Raw genomic sequence first — 24,331 nt, forward strand, 5'->3', positions numbered from 1 at the left:
AAATACAACAATCACAGATTAAGTGTGCTAAATATGATTTATTTCCTATCGATACATTTTTCCCATGGTTACACCACAATCAGCTCTTCCCATTGGGTGGTTCACAGGACAGTTCTGAGGTATACATTTCATTTGAGGAGAGGGGCATTTGGTTCAGCCTTCATCAGTAAGCAGAGACATTGTCATGACCCCTCAATAAAACTTCACTGTGTTAACCTCTCTCCATCACACTGACCTACAATTTGGTCAAGGGACAGTCCACACAATGCAACTATTTGGCATAATAGGCAAGAAATTACATGACATAGTCTAATATTCCCCTAACAGAGAAAAACAAGAGCAATAATCAATGTAATAAATAAATCAATAGAAAATAAGAAGTGAGTCAGGATTTATTTTTTCAAACATGATTGCCTTGGAAAGACACTGACAGGATTCAAATAATTACATGAATCTTTACATTCAGAAACAAGGTGAAAAATGTAATGGAGTCTTAATTGTTCAAGTGTGTGTGTGCTATATCGGTGATCAGCGTCAGGATCATTCAAGCATCGTCCTACCTGTTCCAGTCTAAATACTGATGTATAACTTTAAAACGGTCATTCAATTCAACATGAATACATTAGTGAGGACACTGCTATACTTACTATACAATCATAACAAGAAAGGCACTGAGGAACATTGTTCCTAAATCTTATCTCCTTTTCACTTTCTTTTGTCTCCCAACTGTAGCAATCTAAAGCATTAATTTGAAAAATAAATCTGTTATATTAGACTAGTCTCAGACTAGACGTGACATAGTAAATGTAAATCTGGGACACTGAAATTAGTGGTTGCTGAACATCTAGCATTACGTGTTTTATTTAGTCTCATCACAGACAACTTTAGCATTCTAGTTAATTAGCAACTTTGCAAGTACTTACTACTTTTTAGCTACTTTGCATGTTAGCTAACCTTTCCCCTAACCCTTTAACCTAACTCTTAACCCTATCCCAAACCTTAACCTCTAGCTTAGCTAACGTTAGCCAGCTAGCTAACTGTAGCGTTAGCAACCTTGCCACCTAGCTAACGTTATCCACAACTAATTGGAATTCGTAACATATCATTGTGTAGCGACCCGCACAGACAGCTGTGTGTTATGTCTTAGGCTAGGATGTGGTTGTGTTGTACTGACCAGTACCCGGTGTTCGCGGGGTCCGACATGTCAGTCAACCTGCTATCTGCCAATCACGGGAATGCCTGGAATGTTCTGATGCCGGGCATCCTGGTGGTTGGCGGAGTGGCGTGGAGGGGGGTTGGGCAGGGGGGTGAGCATTGGAAGACCAGGTTCAACCTTTATTCTCTCTCTTACGTCTGGGCTGCCCAAGAGAAGGTCACGATTGGCTTATGGGTTATCTGTTATCTTTTTGGCGTGTGCTACGGCCCTAACAGTAGCCTGTGTAAAGTTGGTTTAATAAACCGTCAATTCGCAAACTCAAGCCTCTGTCTGGACAATTGTTCCTTTATGATCTAGTCAGGTCATTACAATATATTTAGCAAATTCATAACATATTATACAAATTTAAATTCGTAAGATATTATACGAATTATAATTTGTAACATATCATACGAAATGTAATTTCTAGCATCTCATACAAATTGTAATTCATAACATAATACGAAATGGATGACGAACATCCACAAAAGAATGCATACCATATGAAACGTAAAATAGCATACTAAATGGAGTGTCTTGGACTTACGTACAGAATAATACGAAATGTTCTGAGACCACGTTGTTCATATACTTAGAAAATGGTTTGCACTACAAAAAGCGCCTCTTGCTTCATGGCCGGCCAGTTCTCAACGCTACAGCACGTCTTTGAACCAAAACCTGGTAAAACATTTGAGCATGAAAGACTAAACATTTGGGTCAGCCCAAATGCCGTGACAAACATGATTGTTTCGTTCAATTTCAGCAACAGAGTATCTGTAACAATTACAGAGAGAGATATTGGCGTTGACCAACAGTTACATGTGCTATTGTTAACTGAACTAGATCTGGACCTGCCAATGAAAATGCTTGCGATCCACTCACTGGAAACCCTTGTGAAATGTTTTGGCTGAAACGATGGTTGGTCACAGTGCTAGCCAGTTGGACTGGAGTGGGCGTTACAGGAGAAAAGGGAAATGGAACAGCTACGGAGTTTGACTGATATAGCATCTTCTTGTGATTAGATATGGCACTTTCAGGAGTGTAGGGGGGGGGGGGTCAGTTCCTCCTGTCATGGGCACGCAGTGTCGATCCGGCTGTACTTCACTTGACTCCACTGGGCCGGTCGCCATGACAGCGGCATCTGGTAGTTCCGAGGGACAATGCCTGTGACATTCTGTTCAAGGTACTGGAAAAATTGGTACCACCACACCCTTGAGAAAAAGTTGATCTGCGATGATTCCTTTAGCTTCTGTGAAACAAATAAAAATGTTCATGAATAACACCATTCCATAATTGTTGAACATACAAGTAATATTAGTCCATTATAGGGTAATCACATTGGTTATTCCACTAGTAAGTGTGACCAAATATAGACTTACTTGCTGGTTGGCCATGGTGTGGTACCACCAGAATAGGCGTGTGGTGATGAAGTAAGCCACCGCCACGTCTATAGAGTAGTGGTCATGAGCCAGGAGAATGCAGAAGAGTCCCACAGCACAGAGCAGCCAGCAGATCCAGTGGTACCACCATAACTTTTTGGGGGAATCTGTGAGAAACAGAAAATACCTTTTATTTCATGCGACCAATCAAACGTGTTTTTTCAACAGTCAGATATCAGATTGAATCGTTCTTACAATATACCACCAGGTGTCTCCATTGCTCCAAAATCAACATTATAGACAGGTTTTTACTAAGAGAGGCTATGCAGTAGTTTTGTGTAGCCTACTTACACTCTTTAATGAAGAGATAGATGAGAGTCAGCATGACTGTGTGGCCACTGTAAAGGTAGTCCCCACACATGTGGTGGGAGCCAGTGATGGTCAGGCCTCCTCCTGCAATCATCTTCATCACTCGGCTCATTTGGGATGCCCAGTCACCAAACAGCTACAACAGGAAGGAAACATCACAAAAGTATGTGAAGATAGTGTGCTCCAGAAAGGCATAAGCACATGAACTTAGACTTACTCAACAACAATACAGTAACATTTGTATCTGTGTAAGGGGCCAAAGGGGAAGTGTTTAGCCTACTATTTAGGAGTGTGAACTGAACTAATTATGTTAAACCTGTTCTGATGATTAGAAGCTGATCATATATGATGAGACTAAGTTAAAAGAAGGCCTCCAGTCAGTGACGCTGGCCCCTAGCCAAACGGTTTCAACAGTATCGCTAATTATAGTTAGATTCACAGGAAATTATAGTTAGACTCACCCCCTACCATGTTCACTAGGCTTATACTGTATGACTCACACTAACTTTAGGGGGGGGGGGAACTCTCATGAGGAACACACTGATTCACCACTGCTTCGTGATATCACTGAACAAACGTGCTAACGGTCGGGAGCATTGAGGTTTGCCACAGTAGGCGAAGTCATCATGTGCAGTCCCCCCAAAATTTTCAGCCGTTGAGTCTCGAAACCGTTCCAAACATTGACTGCAGATATATTGACGTCTTAATGGGAGGGCATACAGTAGATCAGCTTTTACTACAGCATGGCTGAGGCGAAACTGCTGAAGAAATGGGTCTACAGTCATATTGACAAATGCCGTCCACTATCCATTAAAATGTGACCAACGTTGCCACAAACAAAAATAAAACCCTCCAAAGAGGTATACATTGTCTGTTTTCGTTTAATGTGAGAACATCTCCAGTTCTTTTTTAACCGACACTAGCTATTAACTTGTCCAGTGAATTTGTTGTCGACATTTAGAAAGTTTGCATGGAAAATAAACGCGACAATTGCATGCCACCGTGCATTTCCATTTAACTAGCTTTTGTCGATAAAAATGGTTAGATGTAACAAAAGAAACAAACAATTGAACCTAGTGTCTAATAAAAAAAAAGTGGTTGAAGTGTTCCCAATACCCATTTAGGCAAATTGCGCATGAGGCCTAATAAAAGGGCGACAGCCTGAAGCCTATGCCATCCCACCTATTTGTTTCATGTCTCAGGTAGTTTGCGAAGGCCAGCATGGATAGAATGCAATAATTGACTAATATTTGCCATATTCTAATAATTATCATGTGTCAACATATCGCTACAGTCGTGCCATGGTGAAACTTGCTCTCCTATTGATCTAAAATAATTGGATGGTGAAACTTGACAGCCAACCAGAAAAGCAAGGTGAAGCCATTATTGAAAGTCAGGACAATCCTTGTCCTACAAAAAACATACTTTTTTATAGTTGGAAAAAAACAACATATTTTCCAAGCAGTAGTCACTTAGAATGATTCTATGGTATATTGGCATTCGCACAATTTAGTGTGCAGCCCGCCACCTACTATGTTGGATGTACAAAAGAAAAAAGAAAATAAACCAAACAACTGTTCCGTTAAAAATCTAAATAGATCTGATCCCTACACAGACTCAAGAAGAGCCTGGGAGGGCAGGCCATCTTCCGGCTCTAGTACCGCTTGCACATCTTCAGATGCAAAATCCTTGAGTCCCCCCAAAAAAATTCTGCTGGAGCCACAATAATGTTTCTTTGACTTCTTTGAGACGTAAAGTTTATAAATCCACTCTTTTAACACAGAGTATCTTTTGACTGGCAGCAGACATCTACTACAGGCTGTGGTGAATCCACTACTATATCTTAATTAGCATCACTTGCTTTCTCAACTCCTTTAAATCACCTCCGCGAAGGTGATTTGAATGACCAATAACTTTGCTCTAAACTTGTTTCTGAACAATTCACCATGCAGCCAACATGACCGAGTGGCGCAGATTACTGTTCAATTTGAGAAGGGCAGTCCTCCCTCACCTCTTTTTCCACCATTCACGTCACGGCAGAGGTGGAAAAGGTACCCAACTGTCATACTTGAGTAAAAGTAAAGATACCTTCATAGAAAATGACTCAAGTAAAAGTCAACCAGTAAAATTCTACTTGAATAAAAGTCTAAAAGTATTTGGTTTAAAATATACTTAAGTATCAAAAGTATAAATAATGTCTAATTCCTTATATTAAGCACCATTTCTTTTTTTTTCTTTTTTCGGGAAAGCAAGGGACATACTCCAACACTCAGACATAATTTACAAACAAAGCATTTGAGGTTAGTGAGTCCGCCCTATCAGAGGCAGTAGGGATGACCAGGGATGTTCGGTTGATAAGTGCGTGTTTTTGACTATTTTCCTGTCCTGCTAAGCGTTCAAAATGTAACAGGTACTTTTGGGTGTCGAGAATAATGTATGGAGTAAAAAGTACAATATTTTCTTAAGGAATGGAGTGAAGTAAAAGTAGTCAAAAATATAAATAACAAAGTGAAGTACAGAGACTGAAAAAAAACTACTTAAGTAGTACTTTAAAGTATTTTTATTTACAGTTGAAGTCGGAAGTTTACATAGACCTTAGCCAAAAACATTTAAATTGAGTTTTTCACAATTCCTGACATTTAATCCTAGTAAAAATTCCCTGTCTTAGGTCGGTTAGGATCACCACTTTATTTTAAGAATGTGAAATGTCAGAATAATAGTAGAGAGAATTATTTATTTCAGCTTTTATTTCTTTCAGAAGTTTACATACACTCAGTTAGTATTTGGTAGCATTGCCTTTAAATTGTTTAACTTGGTTCAAACATTTAGGGTAGCCTTCCAAAAGCATCCCACAATAAGTTGGGTGGATTTCGGCCCATTCCTCCTGACAGAGCTGGTGTAACTGAGTCAGGTTTGTAGGCCTCCTTGCTCGCACACGCTTTTTCAGTTCTGCCCACACATTGTCTACAGGATCCAGGTCAGGGCTTGGTGATGGCCACTCCAATACCTTGACATTGTTGTCCTTAAGCCATTTTGCCACAACTTTGGAAGTATGCTTGGGGTCATTGTCCATTTGGAAGACTCAGTTGCGACCAAGCTTTTAACTTCCTGACTGATTTTGATATGTTGCTTCAATATATCCACAAAATGTTCCTCCTCCCTCCTGCAGCAAAGCACCCCCACAACATGATGCTGCCACCCCCGTGCTTCACGGATGGTGTTCTTCGGCTTGGAAGCATCCCCCTTTTTCCTCCAAACATAACGATGGTCATTATATCCAAAGAGTTATATTTTTGTTTCATCAGACCAGAGGACATTTCTCCAAAAAGTACAATCTTTGTCCCCATGTGCAGTTGCAAACCATAGTCTGTCTTTTTTTATGACAGTTTTGGAGCAGTGGCTTCTTCCTTGCTGAGCGGCCTTTCAGGTTATGTCGATAAAGGACTCGTTTTACTGTGAATAGAGATACTTTTGTACCTGTTTCCTCCAGCATCTTCACAAGCTCCTTTGCTGTTGTTCTGGGATTGATTTGCACTTTTCGCACCAAAGTACGTTCATCTCTAGGAGACAGAACGCGTCTCCTTCCTGAGTGGTATGACGGCTGCGTGGTCCCATGGTGTTTATACTTGCGTGCTATTGTTTGTACAGATGAGCGCGGTACCTTCAGGCGCTTGGGAATTGCTCCCAAGGATGAACCAGACTTGTGGAGGTCTACACAAATTTTTTCTGAGGTCTTGGCTGATTTATTTTGATTTCCCCATGATGTCAAGCAAAGAGGCACTGAGTTTGAAGGGAGACCTTGAAATACATCCACAAATACACCTCCAATTGACTCAAATGATATCAATTAGTCTATCAGAAGCTTCTAAAGCCATGACATAATTTTCTGGAATTTTCCAAGCTGTTTAAAGGCACAGTCAACTTAGTGTATGTAGACTTCTGACCCACTGGAGTTGTGATACAGTGAATTATAAGTGAAATAATCTGTCTGTAAACCATTTTTGTAAAAATTACTTGTGTCATGCACCAAGTAGATGACTTGCCAAAACTATAGTTTTTGTGGAGCGGTTGAAATACGGTATAGTTGTGTGGAGCGGTTGAAAAACAGTATAGTTTGTGTGGAGCGCTTGAAAAACAGTATAGTTTGTGTGGAGCGGTTGAAAAACAGTATAGTTTGTGTGGAGCGGTTGAAAAACAGTATAGTTTGTGTGGAGCGGTTGAAAAACAGTATAGTTTGTGTGGAGCGGTTGAAAAACAGTATAGTTTGTGTGGAGCGGTTGAAAAACAGTATAGTTTGTGTGGAGCGGTTGAAAAACAGTATAGTTTGTGTGGAGCGCTTGAAAAACGGTAGTTTGTGTGGAGCGCTTGAAAAACAGTATAGTTTGTGTGGAGCGGTTGAAAAACAGTATAGTTTGTGTGGAGCGGTTGAAAAACAGTATAGTTTGTGTGGAGCGGTTGAAAAACAGTATAGTTTGTGTGGAGCGGTTGAAAAACAGTATAGTTTGTGTGGAGCGCTTGAAAAACAGTATAGTTTGTGTGGAGCGGTTGAAAAACAGTATAGTTTGTGTGGAGCGGTTGAAAAACAGTATAGTTTGTGTGGAGCGGTTGAAAAACAGTATAGTTTGTGTGGAGCGCTTGAAAAACAGTATAGTTTGTGTGGAGCGGTTGAAAAACAGTATAGTTTGTGTGGAGCGCTTGAAAAACGTGTTTTAATGACTCCAACCTTAGTGTATGGAAATTTCTGACTTCAACCAGTCATGGGCCATAGAACGGTCCCAGCATGATCGAATCCGCCCTTTGAATGGGGCTCCGGTGTATAACGACCAGTGGTGGTGAGTATAACCAGATATTGGAATATAATGACTTAGGTTTTAGAATTAGGTTTCTCCCTACAAAAGGGCTTTATTACAGACAGAAATACTCCTGAGCACCCCAGTCCAACTAGGGCAAAATGAAATAATGGCTGCAGGTATGGTAGTAGCCAACTAATATCTGAGTCTGACTAATAAAGTGAACAAGAATCAAGAACTGTAATGGCATTGCCAGCCTGAATCTAATCCAATCTGGAGCTACAGTCAGTCTAATGCATCTGTAAAGCATAAAATTAGGGTTTCCATTAGTTACCACAGTTAAAAAGTAAAAAATGTTTTGAAACAAAAATGTGCTTTTTGGTCTTAATTTAAGGTTAGGCATAAGATTAGCGGTGTGGTTAAGGGTTAGGGTTTAACACATTTTAAGAAGAAACATTTTAGAAATAGGGGGCCTGTATTACTTTGTAGCTTGACCCGAGTTACTTCATTGATGACACAGACAGCTTCATCAAAAGTAATGAGAGTTCCGTGAAAAGTAAAAAAAATACCCGGTTTGATAAATTAATTTCCCAGCCAAGCAGATACATGTAGTAATCATTTTGGATGTGAATTGGATTATCAAAAAGCTTTGTCCTTTCTTATAACAAAATGCTATTTACCACACCACCTCATAAGATGAGGAAGTACATTGTTTGTAAGGATTGCCTGCTGTAATTGTTTCGGAGATATCCAGTTTGCAGCCTAACATGCAACATAGAGAAGACCAGCAAGAGGACCCTCAGCATCACGCAGACATGCCCTCTCTGTGAGCATTCCTATAAATGGAACAGGGAGGACACTTGAATCAGGTTGGTGACATTTGACCTAGTCAAAGGTCAAAACAGTTTTGAGTTTTGTCCCAATTCACCTTCATGACCTAGCCTGGTGGAACCAGCCTGATCGACATTCTATTTCAATTCACATATCATGATATCTGAAGTGAAATAGAAAGGTGAATTCAGAGATCAGGTTGGTTCCACCATGCTAATCATAACCACCATTGATAACGTACTCAATGCTGTGTGTGTGTGACTGACCAGTGTCTTTGATGAGGGGCCAGGAGCTGACCTACGCTGTCATGGGCCTGGAGCTGATCTATACTGTCATGGGCCAGGAGCTGATCTACGCTGTCATGCCCATTAATGGGGCGCCAGAATTAGGTAGGTTAAGTCTGACCTGTTCAAATTACAACATAGTATATGTTTGTTTGTCAGATATCACCTATCCTAACTGCCATTGGTTATAGAACAGTGACTATGTGTGTATGTGTTCACAGATGCATCTATGGAGCCAGCACATGGAGACTTGCAAGATGATGTGATCAAGTCCAGACTGACAGAATGGCTTGATACGGATGTCTCTGAATGGAGAGCCCTGGTACTCAGCATAAGATTTTACTAGACAACTTTCACTTGTATTGTCTTTTTATTATTGAATTGATGATATCAGCCAAGGTGGGGAAGGAAAAACCTTGGGTATTCTGTACCAGGATCAGGGAACTCCTGTTGTATACGGGACACCACACAGAAAGATATGACCACTCTAACATGTTTGCCAAGGTAGCTCCATTACCACCAGACAAAATGCCAATAGGCACAGTATCTGTATCAGCTGGGAATGACAATGAAAGGCGCACATTGATATATTATCAAAACACTGCTTCTACAGTATTACTACATTTGAAAGTTATCAAAACACTTAGTTTAGAACATCTACATAAATTCAGCAAGTCACCATACATCTACCTGTAGTTATTGAACTCAAACTGCAGGAGATTAGTTTGTTGTGATTGAGTGGGGGAAAACAGATACGGGCAAGGTTCTGACATATGGGTGTGTCTTGGTGGTGGCAAGGACACACCCAAGAAACACCCACATCAAACCACATCCTCAACACAACACGCGTTTGGCTTCTGTCACTTCTGCAAGCATTTCCTGAGGAGCAAGTCAAAGAAATGAGGCAGTTCCTCTCTCTAAGACATAAGACACAGTCGTGTAACTTAGTATGCTATGTTTTTGCATAATAGAAAAATGCAACAAATATGGCATGTTTCTGAGCCCAGGGAGGGGTGGTAAGTACCTTAGGAGAGCACTTGAAATGCATCCCTGGCACGGGGAGTGTGGTGATGTACATGGTGATACACCTGTAGAGGTAGAGTGTGCCAATGATGAAAAAGAACCGCCGACCAACGATGGACCTGAGGATGAGAACGTTGCACATAAAGAATCAAGACTGGAGTGCTTAACCAGCACACTACTAGGGGCTGTTGCGGTGAACGTATTACCGCCACACCGGCAGTCGAGAGTCATGACCGCAGTAAAATTCCACATGACCGTTGAGTCATGGCAACATCCTATTATGCTCTCTGGACATGCGTTTGTACTACCCAAATGTAACTCAGTGCTCTGTTGTCCCTCTAACCACTCTGAAATCAAAAATTGCATCAAACACTTACAATCAAAACAGTATTGTGATTTTAAAACACACTTCACAATGATTAATCAATTTGAAGAAGTTCAACTACAGGTTGGAACTGAGTAGAAAACGTGATTGTTGTGTATGTTGTTTTAAAGCCTAACACAACTAAATTCGAAGGTGAATGCTTATGAAGGTATAACTTGTGAATATGCTTAGACCTATATGAGCCCAAGCCTGAAAACCCCCGGAATAATTCAAATGATGATCGTGCCGTTATACAATACATAGCCTAATATCCTACTGCATACTTAAGATGTCTTTGGTACATAATTGGTCTAGTCTATAGTCCAAAATATTCTTCTTTGAGTGTGGACTGTATTATTATGCATACTGGATGGTCTGGTTACCTTATGCTACACTCAAAACATTCTATCCATAAGTCTGGGAGATTACATATAGGCCTAGGCGATAATGTTGGTTCATTGATTGTGCAGGGCGGCTTACAGAGTGAGCCTACAATTACAGTGAATGTGTATTTGATTTTGAATAGCCTAGTAATAGGCTGCTGACATTACCTTTAGCTACAGAATCTCACCACCATGCATTTCCATCTCATTTCTCGAGCGCACAGAGAGTTGAAGTTAATGTTTAGTTTTTACCACTAAAAAGAGGAGGATCCCAGCTGCTACTATATATATATATATATATATATATATATATATATTTCTGCTAATATTAAGCACATTCTCCATGCTCCCCTATAAAACCAGAAGCGCCTACCCGGCATGATTGAAAAACGAACTGCGGGAAAGCTGCCTCCATTCGCTATTCGAGTGCATACAGATGATATGTCTTTTTTCCCCTGACCTGAACTAATTTTACATATTAGTAAAGACAAGATTAAATTGAGAATAGTATGATGGGTGAAAATATGATCACTTGATGAGAGAACAGCGTGTGCAGCCTGAGGCAAGCTTTTGTTGCAACTTTCTCATATCATCAATAGCCTAAAGTCACATTACGCAGCCCATATATGTATGATTTCTAAGACATTGTAAGGTTTGTCTCATTCACAAGTTGCCAAATAACTCAAAATCAAGCATATAGGACCTGTTTCAAATGATCACTTAAACGCTCAACATAGGAACTTCATATGCGCACTCGATCCAGAACGGGATAAATATAATTTCTATTTTATTCAGCTAAGTTCAAATATATTCTCCTTTCTATAAAATCACATCATGTAAAATAATGGCACGGGACTTATAAGCATATCTTGTCTGCTAAATGAACTAGCTTAAAGCCTACGGCATGACGCATAGCCAGATAACATAGTAGGCCATCTCATATTCTGTTTTTCTGGAGAGAAACAAATCTTCATATAATGTTTCTTTAGACCTGCCTAAAATAAATAATGGATTTATTGTGATGGTGTATATTAAATTGATGTATTATACTTTTTAGAAATGTAGATGTTCCAAAGGCAAGCTTGTATGAGGCTTGTAGGCCTATGTGTGGATGCCTGGAGATGCTAAACGTGTTGATGTTAATTAACAGATAATTACTATGAGACCGGCAGTCATTTGCATGGCCAAATGTAATGACCGCCACAGCCTTAAACATTACAGAACATCCTTTAACATGGAGTGGATCATTCAATAAGTTATGGATGTTATAATTCAAGTCGTTATGAATTACTGTAGCATATCTTGGTCATTTACCTATATTTTAACATTGCCCACTGTAGAAGCCACAGGACGATCAGTATCAAGCCGTTGATTTCGCATATAGAAAAAGCCCAGTCTACTCGCCCGAAAAAGTCAAAGAACTTGTCTGGTAGGGGTGGTGTGGCCTCCTTGGCAGGCACACGTTCGTGGACCACGGAGATCATAATGGTGGTGAAGATGAAGCAGACCGTGGCGTAGACAAAAGCCACGCCCGTCTTCCCCCACTCCTCAGGAAACGGAGAGTGGGTGATCTCAGGCATGGGGATCTGGATCCACTCCTTGTGGAACTCATTGACCACACCATTCCTCTTGGGCTTGTTCCCATTAACCTCACTGTTGACAGCCAAGATGGCGTGTCCGTTGGCATGCCTGTTTTTATGCGTTTCAATGTGGTGCTCTATCCTGAGAGTCTCCATCTTGTCCAGGAGCTGTCTGCCTCCGTCCAAGGTGACAAGGGCCAGAGGAGCCGTCTGGAAGTCCGCTTTAGAGAGCTGCATGAGGCCCTTGCCGTTCAGGTGACGTAAGGCCTCGGAGTATTCCTGCATTCCCACATCAGTCAGCCACAGGAGCACGTCCTTCGTTGACCAATGGACCACTTTCTTCATGTCAGACCCTGTGGCGTACGCATTGCAAACAGAAGGAGAAACAATGGAGGGAGAGTCCAGAGGTGTTTACACTAACAAATCCTGAGCCCTCCTGAAGTCACACATCATGTGGTAAGCACATTTGGTGCTGCCGACAAATGGAGTATCCAGTCAGGTTTATCTAGAGGTTAACCCACCAAGGTGGGATTGCATTTTCAGCTGTTCGATGAAGTGACTTTTTGTAGTAAAATGGGAGAAAAACAACAACAACATTTTAATAAATATTCAAAATAAATTTGCATCACTTTGACATATTAGGCTTTATGTTCCCCTCAACCAATCACGCCTATCCTAGACTGTATGTAAATCTATTAAATAGTGTGATGACTCAAAGAAGAAAATAATTGTAACTATACAAAATGTATAGTATTATAATATTCTTACATAAAAAACGTTATAATGGTAAAAGTAAAATACTCAATGAGCGGACTAAAATTCGTCACCCATTCAACATATTTCGAAATGTATGCACACAAGCCACAAGTATCCGTTAAAGGTCATTCCGGCGAGGAAGTAGCCCACAGCTACGTACAAGAGTTATTTCATAAACACACCACGTCAAAGCCACAGTTATCCGTTAAAATGCCCGTTAAAGGGCATTCGGGTGAGGAAGAAGCCCACAGCTACGTACAAGTTATTTCATAAACACACCACGTCAAAGCCACAGTTATCCGTTAAAATATCCGTTAAAGGGCATTCAGGTGAGGAAGAAGCCCACAGCTACGTACAACAGTTATTTCATAAACACACCGCGTCAACGACTAACTACTTCAACCATGTCTGATATTGTTCTTGTATCAATACAGTATTAGCAGAGAAAGCAAATTACGTTGTGAGAGTCAAATAGGTTTAAAATGTTTCACGCTCTGTGGAATAATTTTAAACAGATAACTTTTTACCTTGTTGCTACTGTGTCTATTTTGCCGAATGAACCCTGATACGAAAATAGTTACGCTACACTATTCCTCGTAAGAAATGAACAAACAGGCAAATTGAGGCAACTTTGTGTTAAGCGCGGGAGAGGTAACTTCCATGCAAGACATTCGAAGAATACGGGAGGGTAAGTTTACAGGGTGTGGCTCTCTCTTTCACCTCATGTGCTTTACATTAGCAAAGGGATCCATCGGCGCCACTTCTTCAGATAAAATAAGTGCGTCTTTTGACGTAATTCTAGTTACTGATACCCGGAATCCTTGGGACGTCCCCAACCTAAGTGGCGCAGCGGTCTAAGGCACTGCATCTCAGTGCTACTAGAGGCGTCACTACAGAACCTGATTGAGAGTCCCATGGGGTGAGCACAATTGGCCCAGCGTCATCCGGGTTAAGGTTTGGCCGGGTTAGGCCGTTATTGATATAATAATTCGTTTTTAACTGACTTGCCTAATTAGATTAAGGTTAGGTTTAGGATAAACTAAAATTGTCCCCGACGCGAGTCGAGCATATCTAGCTACAACCAGGCGTTCCCTGGGAACAGTCTTCGTTTCTACGAAGGCGACTCAAGCGCGTTACCACAGGAAACAATGATATTTCAAATGTGAGCAGCTCTCTTGTGGTTAGAGTTAGTGGTGCACGATTTCGTGGCGAGTCGACTCTGACTCCTGTGATTGGAATCGAAAGGAGTCTACTCAGACTCCTGTGGTTTGTCGTAGGAGTGCTCTCTTGCTCGACTCCCAAAACGGATGCGCACACACATACACACCTCATGAAACATTATATTTAATTAGGCAAGTCAGTTAAGAACAAAGACTTATTTTACAATGACGGCCTACCCATTATTGGAAGATTACATTTGCATTCTAGAGGACTGACATGAGCATAATGCTGCTCATTTGCCTATAAAAGGCCTATTTTGTTTGAATATAGAAGGTGATGTGTAGTAACTATAATATTTCAGTGATATTTCTGCTGTGTGCAGCCTTGACGAATCCCATGGGATGACGCGGTGCACTCTATGCTGATAAGCCTATTCTTTTCCATGTTATAGCCTTATTCGGATGGGTATTACTAGAGATGATGGTTTTGACATTATTATCCAAGCATGTGCGATATCCCAGAGGAAGATTCACAAAGGATTGCTTTTTCCAAAATGCCTCCTCTAATTCACCTTTTTAATCATAACAGCACAATTAATAGGCCTATGCTACAAATTCAACACAGTTTTTTTTTTACATCTGGTTAGTAGGCTATATAAAATCAGTTCAATGTCAATAACATAGCCTAATATTTTAAATCAGATTACATTGAAAAAATCCCCAATGCCCTGGACATTCTGCCGCCCTAGGTGAGACAAAAATAATTATATCTTAGACATCCTTATGAATCTAAGCATGGCACTTTCAAAGGTTACCTTTCCACCCAGACAGAGGCTCTACTGACACAGAAAACTGTAAGCTTCAACTGCTTACTCCGTTGTATAACCCAACAACAGAAGTGCTTCCCTTTTTTTAATCTCCTCGAATATAATAGGCTGCAGTTTAGCTTCAGTTTGACATAAAGAGGAATCAATATATCCCCATATGCATCCGAGTCACGTCTTTCGCGGGCATTTTAAAGCTTCTACCATAAGGCATCACTGAGTTGAGCATTGTTATAGAACGCTTGATATAATCTGGATAAATTTTAAGTATTTGTTTTTAAAAAATAAAGCAAAAAATAGATATCCTTTTAGCCCTTTTCTTTAACTTCTACAGGATCGGTGGGTCCCCTGCAGGACGTTGAGCTAACATAGGCTAATTGCATTAGCCTGAGGTTGTAAGTAACAAGAACATTTCCCAGGACATAGACATATCTGATATTGGCAGAACGCTTACATTCTTGTTAATCTAACAGCACTATCCAATTTACAGTAGCTATTACAGTGAAATAATACCATGCTATTGTTGAGGAGAGTGCACAGTTTTGAACATGAAAAGTTATTAAGAAACAAATTAGGCACATTTGGGGAGTCTTGATACAACATTTTGAACAGAAATTCAATGGTTCATTGGATCAGTCTAAAACTTTGCACATACACTGCTGCCATCTAGTGGCCAAAATCTAAATTGACCTGGGCTGGAATAATACATTATGGCATTTCTCTTGCATTTCAAATATTGTTCTTTGTACTAACTTTTTTTTTACCATCTTTTATCAGATCTAATGTGTTATATTATCCTACATTCCTTTCACATTTCCACAAACGTCAAAGTGTTTCCTTTGATGGTACCAAGAATATGCATATCCTTGCTTCAGGGCCTGAGCTACAGGCAGTTAGATTTGGGTATGTCATTTTAGGCGAACATTGAAAAAAAGGGGAGTATCCATTATTGCTGCACTCTGATACATTTCACCAGTGAATTTCTTTGGTTTAGAGATTGTGCCTCTTTTTTCATTGTTTTTTTTAAATATTTGCTTCCTGATTGTTTCAAATCTAAGAGACAAAAACTATTTGCTACCATGTCTCTATAGATCACTTTTAGTTAAAATGATATCCACTAGTAGTAGCTGGCTAACTTTAACAGGCTAGGTTAGGCTACTGCCGTATTCACAAATCGTTTTAGTCACAAACATTTAAAAAAAATACAATCATTTAATTGGCAGATTCATTTTTATTAATGTTTCACAATTGGATAATCCCATATAAAACACACACATCACCATAGCTACAAATGATAGTGGGAGTGAATTTGGGGAGAAGCGGGAATGGGGTGGGGGCGGGAACTGCAGCAACGCTATAAGCTGTGGCTGGGGTACCGCGGGCGGTATAGTAGCCAATCAGGGGCACCAGCTAATTGTCAAAATGCTGCCCCAAATTCAAGTGCCGCCATTGGCGGCGGCCAAATCATGCCTAATGGAAGGGCCGACCCTGCTCATGACGGGAGCCTGGAGGTTTTTATTGTAGGCGTGAATATACTATATTTCAACGTCATATCTAGACGATAATAGGCTACACTGATAACTCGTGATTGGCTGCCAAATGTATAGGTCTCCCCATAATATTTAAATTGATGAAGTGTGAACCTAATCATTATTTTAGCGATCCATCCATGGTAGACGTCCTTCCTAATAACAATGCCCCACATCCTGCTGATTTGAGCTGCTTAACCGTATTTGCACTTGACTGTGTTTATGGATGAGAAAGTGAACTTGCCATTTCCAAAACGTTTAGCGGGGATGGTGCTTTGCAATGTATTGTCTAGGACAGGGCTCTCCCTGATTTAGCGCATCTGATTCCATAATTAGCTGGTTGATAAACTGAAACAGGTTAGTTACAACTGGGGTTAGAGTGAAACCCTACTGGAAGGTAGCTCTCCGGGAATAAGGTTGGAGAGCCCTGACCTAGGACATCAACAGCCTACCAGGGGTTTGTTAAATAAGTTATAGACAATACTTTTTTTATTGCACATTTAGTCCTAATTAAACTGATGCATTTGGCAATGTTCAACGTCAATTCACTGGCACTATGAAGAATAGCTTAGCCATACTCATTGATAGCATAATATATACTGTCACGCCCTGACCTGAGAGCCTTTTTATGTCTCTATTTTGGTTTGGGTGGGCATTCTATGTTTTGTTTTCTATGTTTCTTTATTTCTATGTTTTGGCCGGGTATGGTTCTCAATCAGGGACAGCTGTCTATCGTTGTCTCTGATTGGGAATCATACTTAGGTAGCCCTTTTCCCTCCTTCAGGGTCGGTAGTTAACTTTGTTAGAGGCATTCATAGCCCTGTTAAGCGTCCCGGTCGGTTTGTATTGGTTTTGTTGGCGGCATTTCTAATAAAGAGGAATATGTACGATCACCACGCTGCACCATGGTCTGTTTCTTATGACGCCCGTGACATATACTTTATTATAAACTGGGTGGTTCGAGCCCTAAATGCTGATTGGCTGACAGCTGTGGTATATCAGACTGTATGACAAAACATTTCTTGCATGTAGGACCTGCCTTGTTGATAGTGTTGTTAAGAATGCAGAGCAGAGCTTTATTATGGACATACTTCTCCCCATCTTAGCTACTGTTGTTTCAATATGTTTTGCCATGATAGTTTACAATCCAGGGCTACTCCAAGCAGTTTAGTCATTTCAACTTGCTCAATTTCCACATTATTTATTAGATGATTTGGTTGAGGTTTAGGGTTTAGTGAATGATTTGTCCCAAATACAATGCTTATAGTTTTAGAAATATTTAGGGCTAACTTATTCCTTGCCACCCAACTTGAAACTATCTGCAACTCTTTGTTAAGTGTTGCAGTCGCTGTACATCATGTATAGTGTCGAGTCATCCGCATACATAGACACTCTGGCTTTACTCAAAGCATGTCGTTAGTAAAGATTGAAAAAAGCAAGTGGCCTAAACAGCTACCCTGGGGAATTCCTGATTCTACCTGGATTATGTTTGAGAGGCTTCCATTAAAGAATACCCTCTAAGTTCTGTTACACAAGTAAATCTTTATCCACATTATAGCAGGGGGTGTAAAGCCATAACACATACGTTTTTCCAGCAACAGACTATGATCAATAATGTCAAAAGCTGCACGGAAGTCTAACAAGATAGCCCCCACAATCATTTTATCATCAATTTCTCTCAGCCAATCATTTGTGTAAGGGCTGTCCTTGTTGAGTGTCCTTCCCTATAAGTGTGCTGAAAGTCTGTTTGAAATTCAATGTTTTTACTGTGAATTAGCATTGTATCTGGTCAAACACAATCTATTCAAGAAGTTTACTAAGGGTTGGTAACAGGCTGATTGGTCGGCTATTTGAGCTAGTAAAGGGGACTTTACTATTGTTAGTTAGCGGAATTACTTTTGCTTCCTTCCAGGCCTAAGGGCACACACTTTCTAGTAGGCATCAATTGAAGATATGGCAAATAGGAGTAGCAATATTGTCTGCTATTATCCTCAATAATTTTCCATCCAGATTGTCATTGTTGATAGACAACACAATTATTTTGATCTCTTCCACACTGACTTTATGGAATTCCAAATTCCAATACTTGTCTTTCATAATTTGGTCTGATATACTTGGATGTGTACTGTCAGCATTTGTTGCTTGAATGTCATCCCAAAGTTTGCTCATCTTGCCAATGAAAAAGTAATTGAACTAATTGGCAATATCAGTGGGCTTTGTGATGAATGAGCCATCTGATTCAATGATTGATGGAGCCGAGTTATTTTTTTTCTCCCAAAAATGAAATTTAAGGTGCCCCAAAGCTTTTTACTATCATTCATCTTTGTTTCATAGTATAGCTGCTTTTTATTTTTATCTAGTTTAGTGACATGATTTCTTAATTTGCAGTACGTTTGCCAATCAGTTGGGCTGCCCGACTTACTTGCCATACCTTTTGTCTCATTCCTCTCAACCATACCGTTTTTCAATTCCTCCTCAAACCACAGGGATTTAACAGTTTTTACATTAATTTCATTAATGGGTGCATGCATATTAATAACTGGAATAAGCAATTTCATAAAAGTGCAGCGTATGGTTGCTCCTCATTACACACCAGCAAATATTCTTTACATCAACATATGAATCATTACAAAAAGTATTGTATGACCTCTTATACACTATATTAGGTCAAAAATAACCTCACATTCAACGTCAACAAAACTAAGGAGATGATTGTGGACTTCAGGAAACAGCAGAGGGAGCACCCCCCTATCCACATCGATGGGACAGTAGTAGAGAGGGTAGTAAGTTTAAGTTCCTCGGCGTACACATCACAGACAAACTGAATTGGTCCACCCACACAGACAGCATCGTGAAGAAGGCGCAGCAGGGGCAACAACCACCCGAGCCACTGCATGTTCACCCCGCTATCATCCAGAAGGCGAGGTCAGTACAGGTGCATCAAAGCAGGGACCGAGAGACTGAAAAACAGCTTCTATCTCAAGGCCATCAGACTGTTAAACAGCCACCACTAACATTGAGTGGCTGCTGCCAACACACTGACTCAACTCCAGCCACTTTAATAATGGGAATTGATGTAAAATATATCACTAGCCACTTTAAACAAGGCTACTTAATATAATGTTCACATACCCTACATTATTCATCTTATATGTATATACTGTACTCTATATCATCTACTGCATCTTTATGTAATACATGTATCACTAGCCACTTTAATCTATGCCACTTTTTTTTATTTGAGTCTTTGGAACTTTGGTTTTCCTAGACATAGCTATTATATTGTGATCACTACATCCTATAGATTTGGATACTGCATTATAGAACATTTCTGCAGCATTGGTAAAGATGTAAATCAATACATGTTGATTATTTAATTCTTGTGCTGTTTGTAACTACCCTGGTAGGTTGACTGACAACCTGAACCAGGTTGCAGGCATTGGTTACAGTTTGAGTGGGCAGCTTGATGAGGGCCAGTTAATATTTAAATCACCCAGAAAAGAAAAGATACCTCTATTGATATCACATCAAGCATTTCACACATATTATCCAGATACTAACACATGGTGGACTATAGCAGCTTCCCACAAGAATGGGCTTTAGGTGAGGCAGATAAACCTGGAGCCATATTACTTCAACAGTATTTAACCAATGGTGGGCCGTCAGGGCCAGCAAGGCCTTCTCTGCTGGCCTAAACATCATCAGAATATAATTTTTTTTAAATATATTTTCCCACAAATATGTATTAAATTATTCCCCAGAGTAAGAGTTATACTCTTCATTTCATAGCTTTCCTCTTGGTTGCACTGCTTCCAGCCCCAGGTTGAGATTTGGAGGGCTGGTCCTTATGTTAGATCTTTTATCCAATCATATTCAGCAATCATGTGTTGCCAGGGGTCTAAAATCTGCCCTCAGGCCTTCAGAATCAACAGTGCGGGCGCTTGTAGCTTAAAGTGAATGGAAATGAAAATTTAGTGTCAACCAATCAGCTTTAGAGTTGGCTATTGTATGCCTGCTGGCTGGCTCCAGTGTTACACAGGAGCCAGCTAGCAGGCGTAGTGCGTGCATGTCTTTTGATTGGATTACCAATATTGAGAGGCAGGTCCTATATGGGCAGGTATTTGCAAACCTCAGAACTAGGAAACTGAATTTGATAAACTAATTAATTTGCATACTACTAAGCTGTTTTTTTAAGCCACAATGGCGGAAGGAGGAGAAGATATCGATTTGGTCGAGGATATAATTATAACGCCATTCTCAAGACAAACTTTTCAAGAAAAGTAAGACATTGTCAGGAGAGTTCGCCCGACGCCGACGCTACAAAGCCTGTCACAGGCGGGAAAGGGGTTTGTTCCACACTTTCAAAGTTCCAACTACGAGTGCTATCAATGGCTCATAGGCTCCGAGAAGCACTGCAAACTGTACTGCTGGGAATGCCTATTATTTGCAAGTGATAGATTTGGTGTTTGGAGCCACACTGGCTTTGCAAACTTGAGTTGTCTAACCAAGGCAGCAATGAGACACGGCTGGGCACTTACAAGCAATGGTGCTTTTGAAAACTTTTGGGGACACCCGAGTGGATCTACAGCTCAACGAACAAGCGCACAGGGCAATGGGAGCTGCACAATGAAAAGGTATTGTACTGCAATTCTATGAATAAAAATGTCAATTTCAAAGTGACGCAACGCCTGGTTTTATAGTGCGTTTCTGTCTGAATGTATAGTGTCTAGAGCCATGGCATCATAATGATGGTAATGAGGTGGATTAATTTGGGTGGGACTGTGTAGGACCTCACTGAAGGCCCAGCCCCCAGGACCACGGCACGCCACTGTATTTAACATTAGATCGTCTCTAAGCTTTACAGGAATATGGTTCTGAATATAGACCGCAACACCGCCTCCGTTGGAATTTCTGTATTTTCGGAAGATGTTATAACCATCTATTGCTACCACTGTATCATCAAAGGTATTATCTAAGTGAGTTTCAGAGATAGTCAGAATATGAATGTCATCTGTTACAAGCAAGTTATTGACTTCATGGACCTTGTTTCTCAGGCAGCATATGTTAATATGAGCTATTATTTAGCACTTTTATGGGTTGCTTGATTGTTTTTAATGCTTTACTGGGAAGCTTATCAGAAGTAGACTTGCTCATGTGAGTGAGCTGCACAAAGTGGTCTTCCTACTAGGTCACACCGCCTCAGTGCTAACAGTGTAACTCTGGTTCATAGGCTCATGATTACTGCATACACAAGCTGTAGGATAAACAGAGGTATTCAGTGCAATTAGGGGGACATAAATTAAGTTACTTACATTGTGTTTGCCAATGCCCCTAGGATCATGTACATTTGATGCAGTATTATTTGACCCCACATGGACTACAACAGAGACAGCTCCCGGCATCTGTCATAGAACAGTCGGAAGCAGCCTTGTGATGTCACGTACTCGTGCTCCTGGGTAGCACAGGGTTTTTGCCTTGAGAATCAAGATGTTTCTCACCATAGAGCTGCCTATGATGACAGCTGGTGATGTTGAATGGGCCGGTCTCTCAGGCAGCCTTCCGGTCTGATGAGGGTGGGAGCTCCAATAATTTGAACCCGAGGTAGAAACCACCAGAGAGGACGAAGACGCAGGTACCTCCGGATCCAATCTTGAATGGGAAGCCCTCAAGAAAGAATGTGCCAGAACCTCTGGATCTAAGGCGGCAAAGCTGTTTCTGGTCTGTGTCAAATCCGGGCTCAACATCTCCTTGGAGACCCCCGTTGCAAGAGGACGCTTTCTTCGACTTCTTTCGGCGAGTGATGTACTGGTTAGTTGGGTCGAGAACAGCTCTGTTCTCCAGGGAAGGGGAGACCCCTTCAGGGATGGAACCCTGCTGAGCACCGGCCAGTCGGCTGTGGAGAGCTGGCATGCTAGCAAAACTTCCACCAGAACAGAGCGGTGTCCGGTTACTGGGGTGGAAGAAAAAGAAAAAGTAGGCTGGCGTGGATTCCCCAGTAGCTTGTGTAGGTTTGCTACTTGCTTGCTAAGAGTAGCCACTTCGCTCCTGTAGCAAGCCATTACTACATTGAAAGTCAGCGCGGTCCACATTGTCCTGGAACAAAGCAAAGTCAACACAGCTCCTGCAGCACTGGAAACGTTCAATAGCGACCTCCATTTGAGACCGCCGAGCCAGCTAGGCTAGCTGGGCTTTAGTGTCTCTCCCCCTATGCGGAATCTGGCAGGATCCCAGGACAGACAGCAGTGCTCACAGCAACTAAGCCAAACAGAGCTGCCGGATCTGTTATAAGTATATAAAAACACTGTCAACTTTTAAACAGAGGCCTCTAGTTCAGGTTTCAGCGCTCAACAGCATTCAACAACAAACATACGTCAAACATTGATTCTCAATTGCGATCCAGTTCTAGAAAGAAAGCCATTTACTTTCATATCAAATCAAAATAATTTCACAAATGAAAAATGGTACATTTACTGTATACACTGTTATAACTGGCTTTGTCACAGTTGCAGCCGAAAGCATTTGACAGTTACGATGTGATTCTGGCGGCCTTCTTCCATTATATATAGGTGTTTGGAGCATGCTAGATAGCTAATTAGCACAGGTGGTTGCCTCGGTTTTCCATCTAACTTTCGTAAACATGCGCTGTAACATGGAAAAATGGCCGTGTGGGAACACTAACACCAACCCTATAAAAGGCATTGTAATGTAACCCCCCCCCCCCTCGCTGATATGAAAGATACCTTACTTATGTTTCCAAAGCCGTACCACAAGCAATGAGTGTTCACGTTCAGACCGAACATCGGAGCTCTTAAAGTCCCCCGGGAAGAAGAGTAGCCAAGAGCATGAATCAACAAAATGAGTCTAATTTAGAACATCATTATAAAGCAGAATATAAATTGTGGGCCTATTGTGACCATGACGTGGCCTATTCAAAATTGTACGTGCCACAACGTAGAAGTGCTCTCAAATCAGTGTGAATGACAGAGCCACAGAGAGGAACCGTGGGAAAGAAACCTGAATGCCAAAAGAGTCTGACTTAGCGATTGTCACCACCATTGAAATTATTAATAACATATAGGCCTACAACAGGGAAAGTAGTTATCTTTCTAAACATTAGGGGTGGCCCAAGTGTCCTGTCATCCATTGACAGATTTTAAGTCTTCAACCCTGTAGGTCGCATAGGCCAGTGCATTGGACCGTACAACAAATGAGGATATCAAAGAACGAAGTCACACCCCTTGTTGAATAGTTATGTGAGTGATTGATTTGGGATATCTTGGAGGCTAATTCTTGCAATTTAGTGATTACAGTATCAGTCTGAGCCACAGTCTATATTGAACATCTAAAAGATTTAACACGGTCAAGCAGTTTCACAACATCATTCAAGATAACAGTCAAAAATCACATGATGAGCACTGATTGTGTCATATGATGAATCAGTCGTTACAGGAAGCCTAAGCCTAATGTTACAGACACACTGAGGAATTTGACTACCGATAGGTACTTAGCACAGTAAGAGGCCGTTCCTTCTCTTGCTAGAACAAAATATGTCCCTACTGTGAACCAACCTGGTACCGACAAACCTGTAGTTTGTATTGTAGAATCGCAATGCTCATCAGTGGCCGAGAACTTGACTTTGAGACAATCAGAGTTAGATTCAGTTTGCTTGCTAGCTATCGTTAGCAAAACGGTTAGCGTCGCCATTTAGGACAACATAGCTACCCACTGGGCACAGATGTCAATTCAACATCAATTGCACGTTGGTTCAATGTCATTTCATTAAAAACAACATTGATTCAACCAGTGTGTGCCCAGTGGGTAGCTAGCTAATCCACGACTCTTGATAGGTAACATGCAGCTGCTT

General features: G+C 40.9%; 1 protein-coding gene across 1 annotated transcript; it reads right to left on the reverse strand.

Annotated features, from left to right (window-relative positions):
• Positions 1 to 41: 41 nt before the first annotated feature.
• sgms1b (sphingomyelin synthase 1b) lies at positions 42 to 12,760 on the reverse strand. The gene is made up of 5 exons (XM_064950778.1): positions 11,933 to 12,760; positions 9,873 to 9,990; positions 2,926 to 3,079; positions 2,575 to 2,741; positions 42 to 2,444 (listed from the first exon to the last, which is right to left on the reverse strand). Exons 1-5 carry the CDS (start codon positions 12,541 to 12,543, stop codon positions 2,265 to 2,267), a joined length of 1,230 nt encoding a protein of 409 aa, XP_064806850.1. The 5' UTR covers positions 12,544 to 12,760; the 3' UTR covers positions 42 to 2,264.
• Between the last annotated feature and the right edge of the window lie 11,571 nt (positions 12,761 to 24,331).

This window comes from Oncorhynchus masou, chromosome 31 (assembly GCF_036934945.1).
Source record: "Oncorhynchus masou masou isolate Uvic2021 chromosome 31, UVic_Omas_1.1, whole genome shotgun sequence".
NCBI lineage: Eukaryota > Metazoa > Chordata > Actinopteri > Salmoniformes > Salmonidae > Oncorhynchus > Oncorhynchus masou.

Coding starts and splice junctions, on each gene's coding strand:
- sgms1b (XM_064950778.1), bottom strand. CDS start 12,543: ATGAAGAAAGTGGTCCATTGGTCAACGAAGGACGTGCTCCTGTGGCTG. Junction 9,991..11,932: donor TGGGCAATGTTAAAATATAG/GTAAATGACCAA, acceptor TCTCATCCTCAG/GTCCATCGTTGGTCGGCGGT. Junction 2,445..2,574: donor ACACCATGGCCAACCAGCAA/GTAAGTCTATAT, acceptor TTTGTTTCACAG/AAGCTAAAGGAATCATCGCA.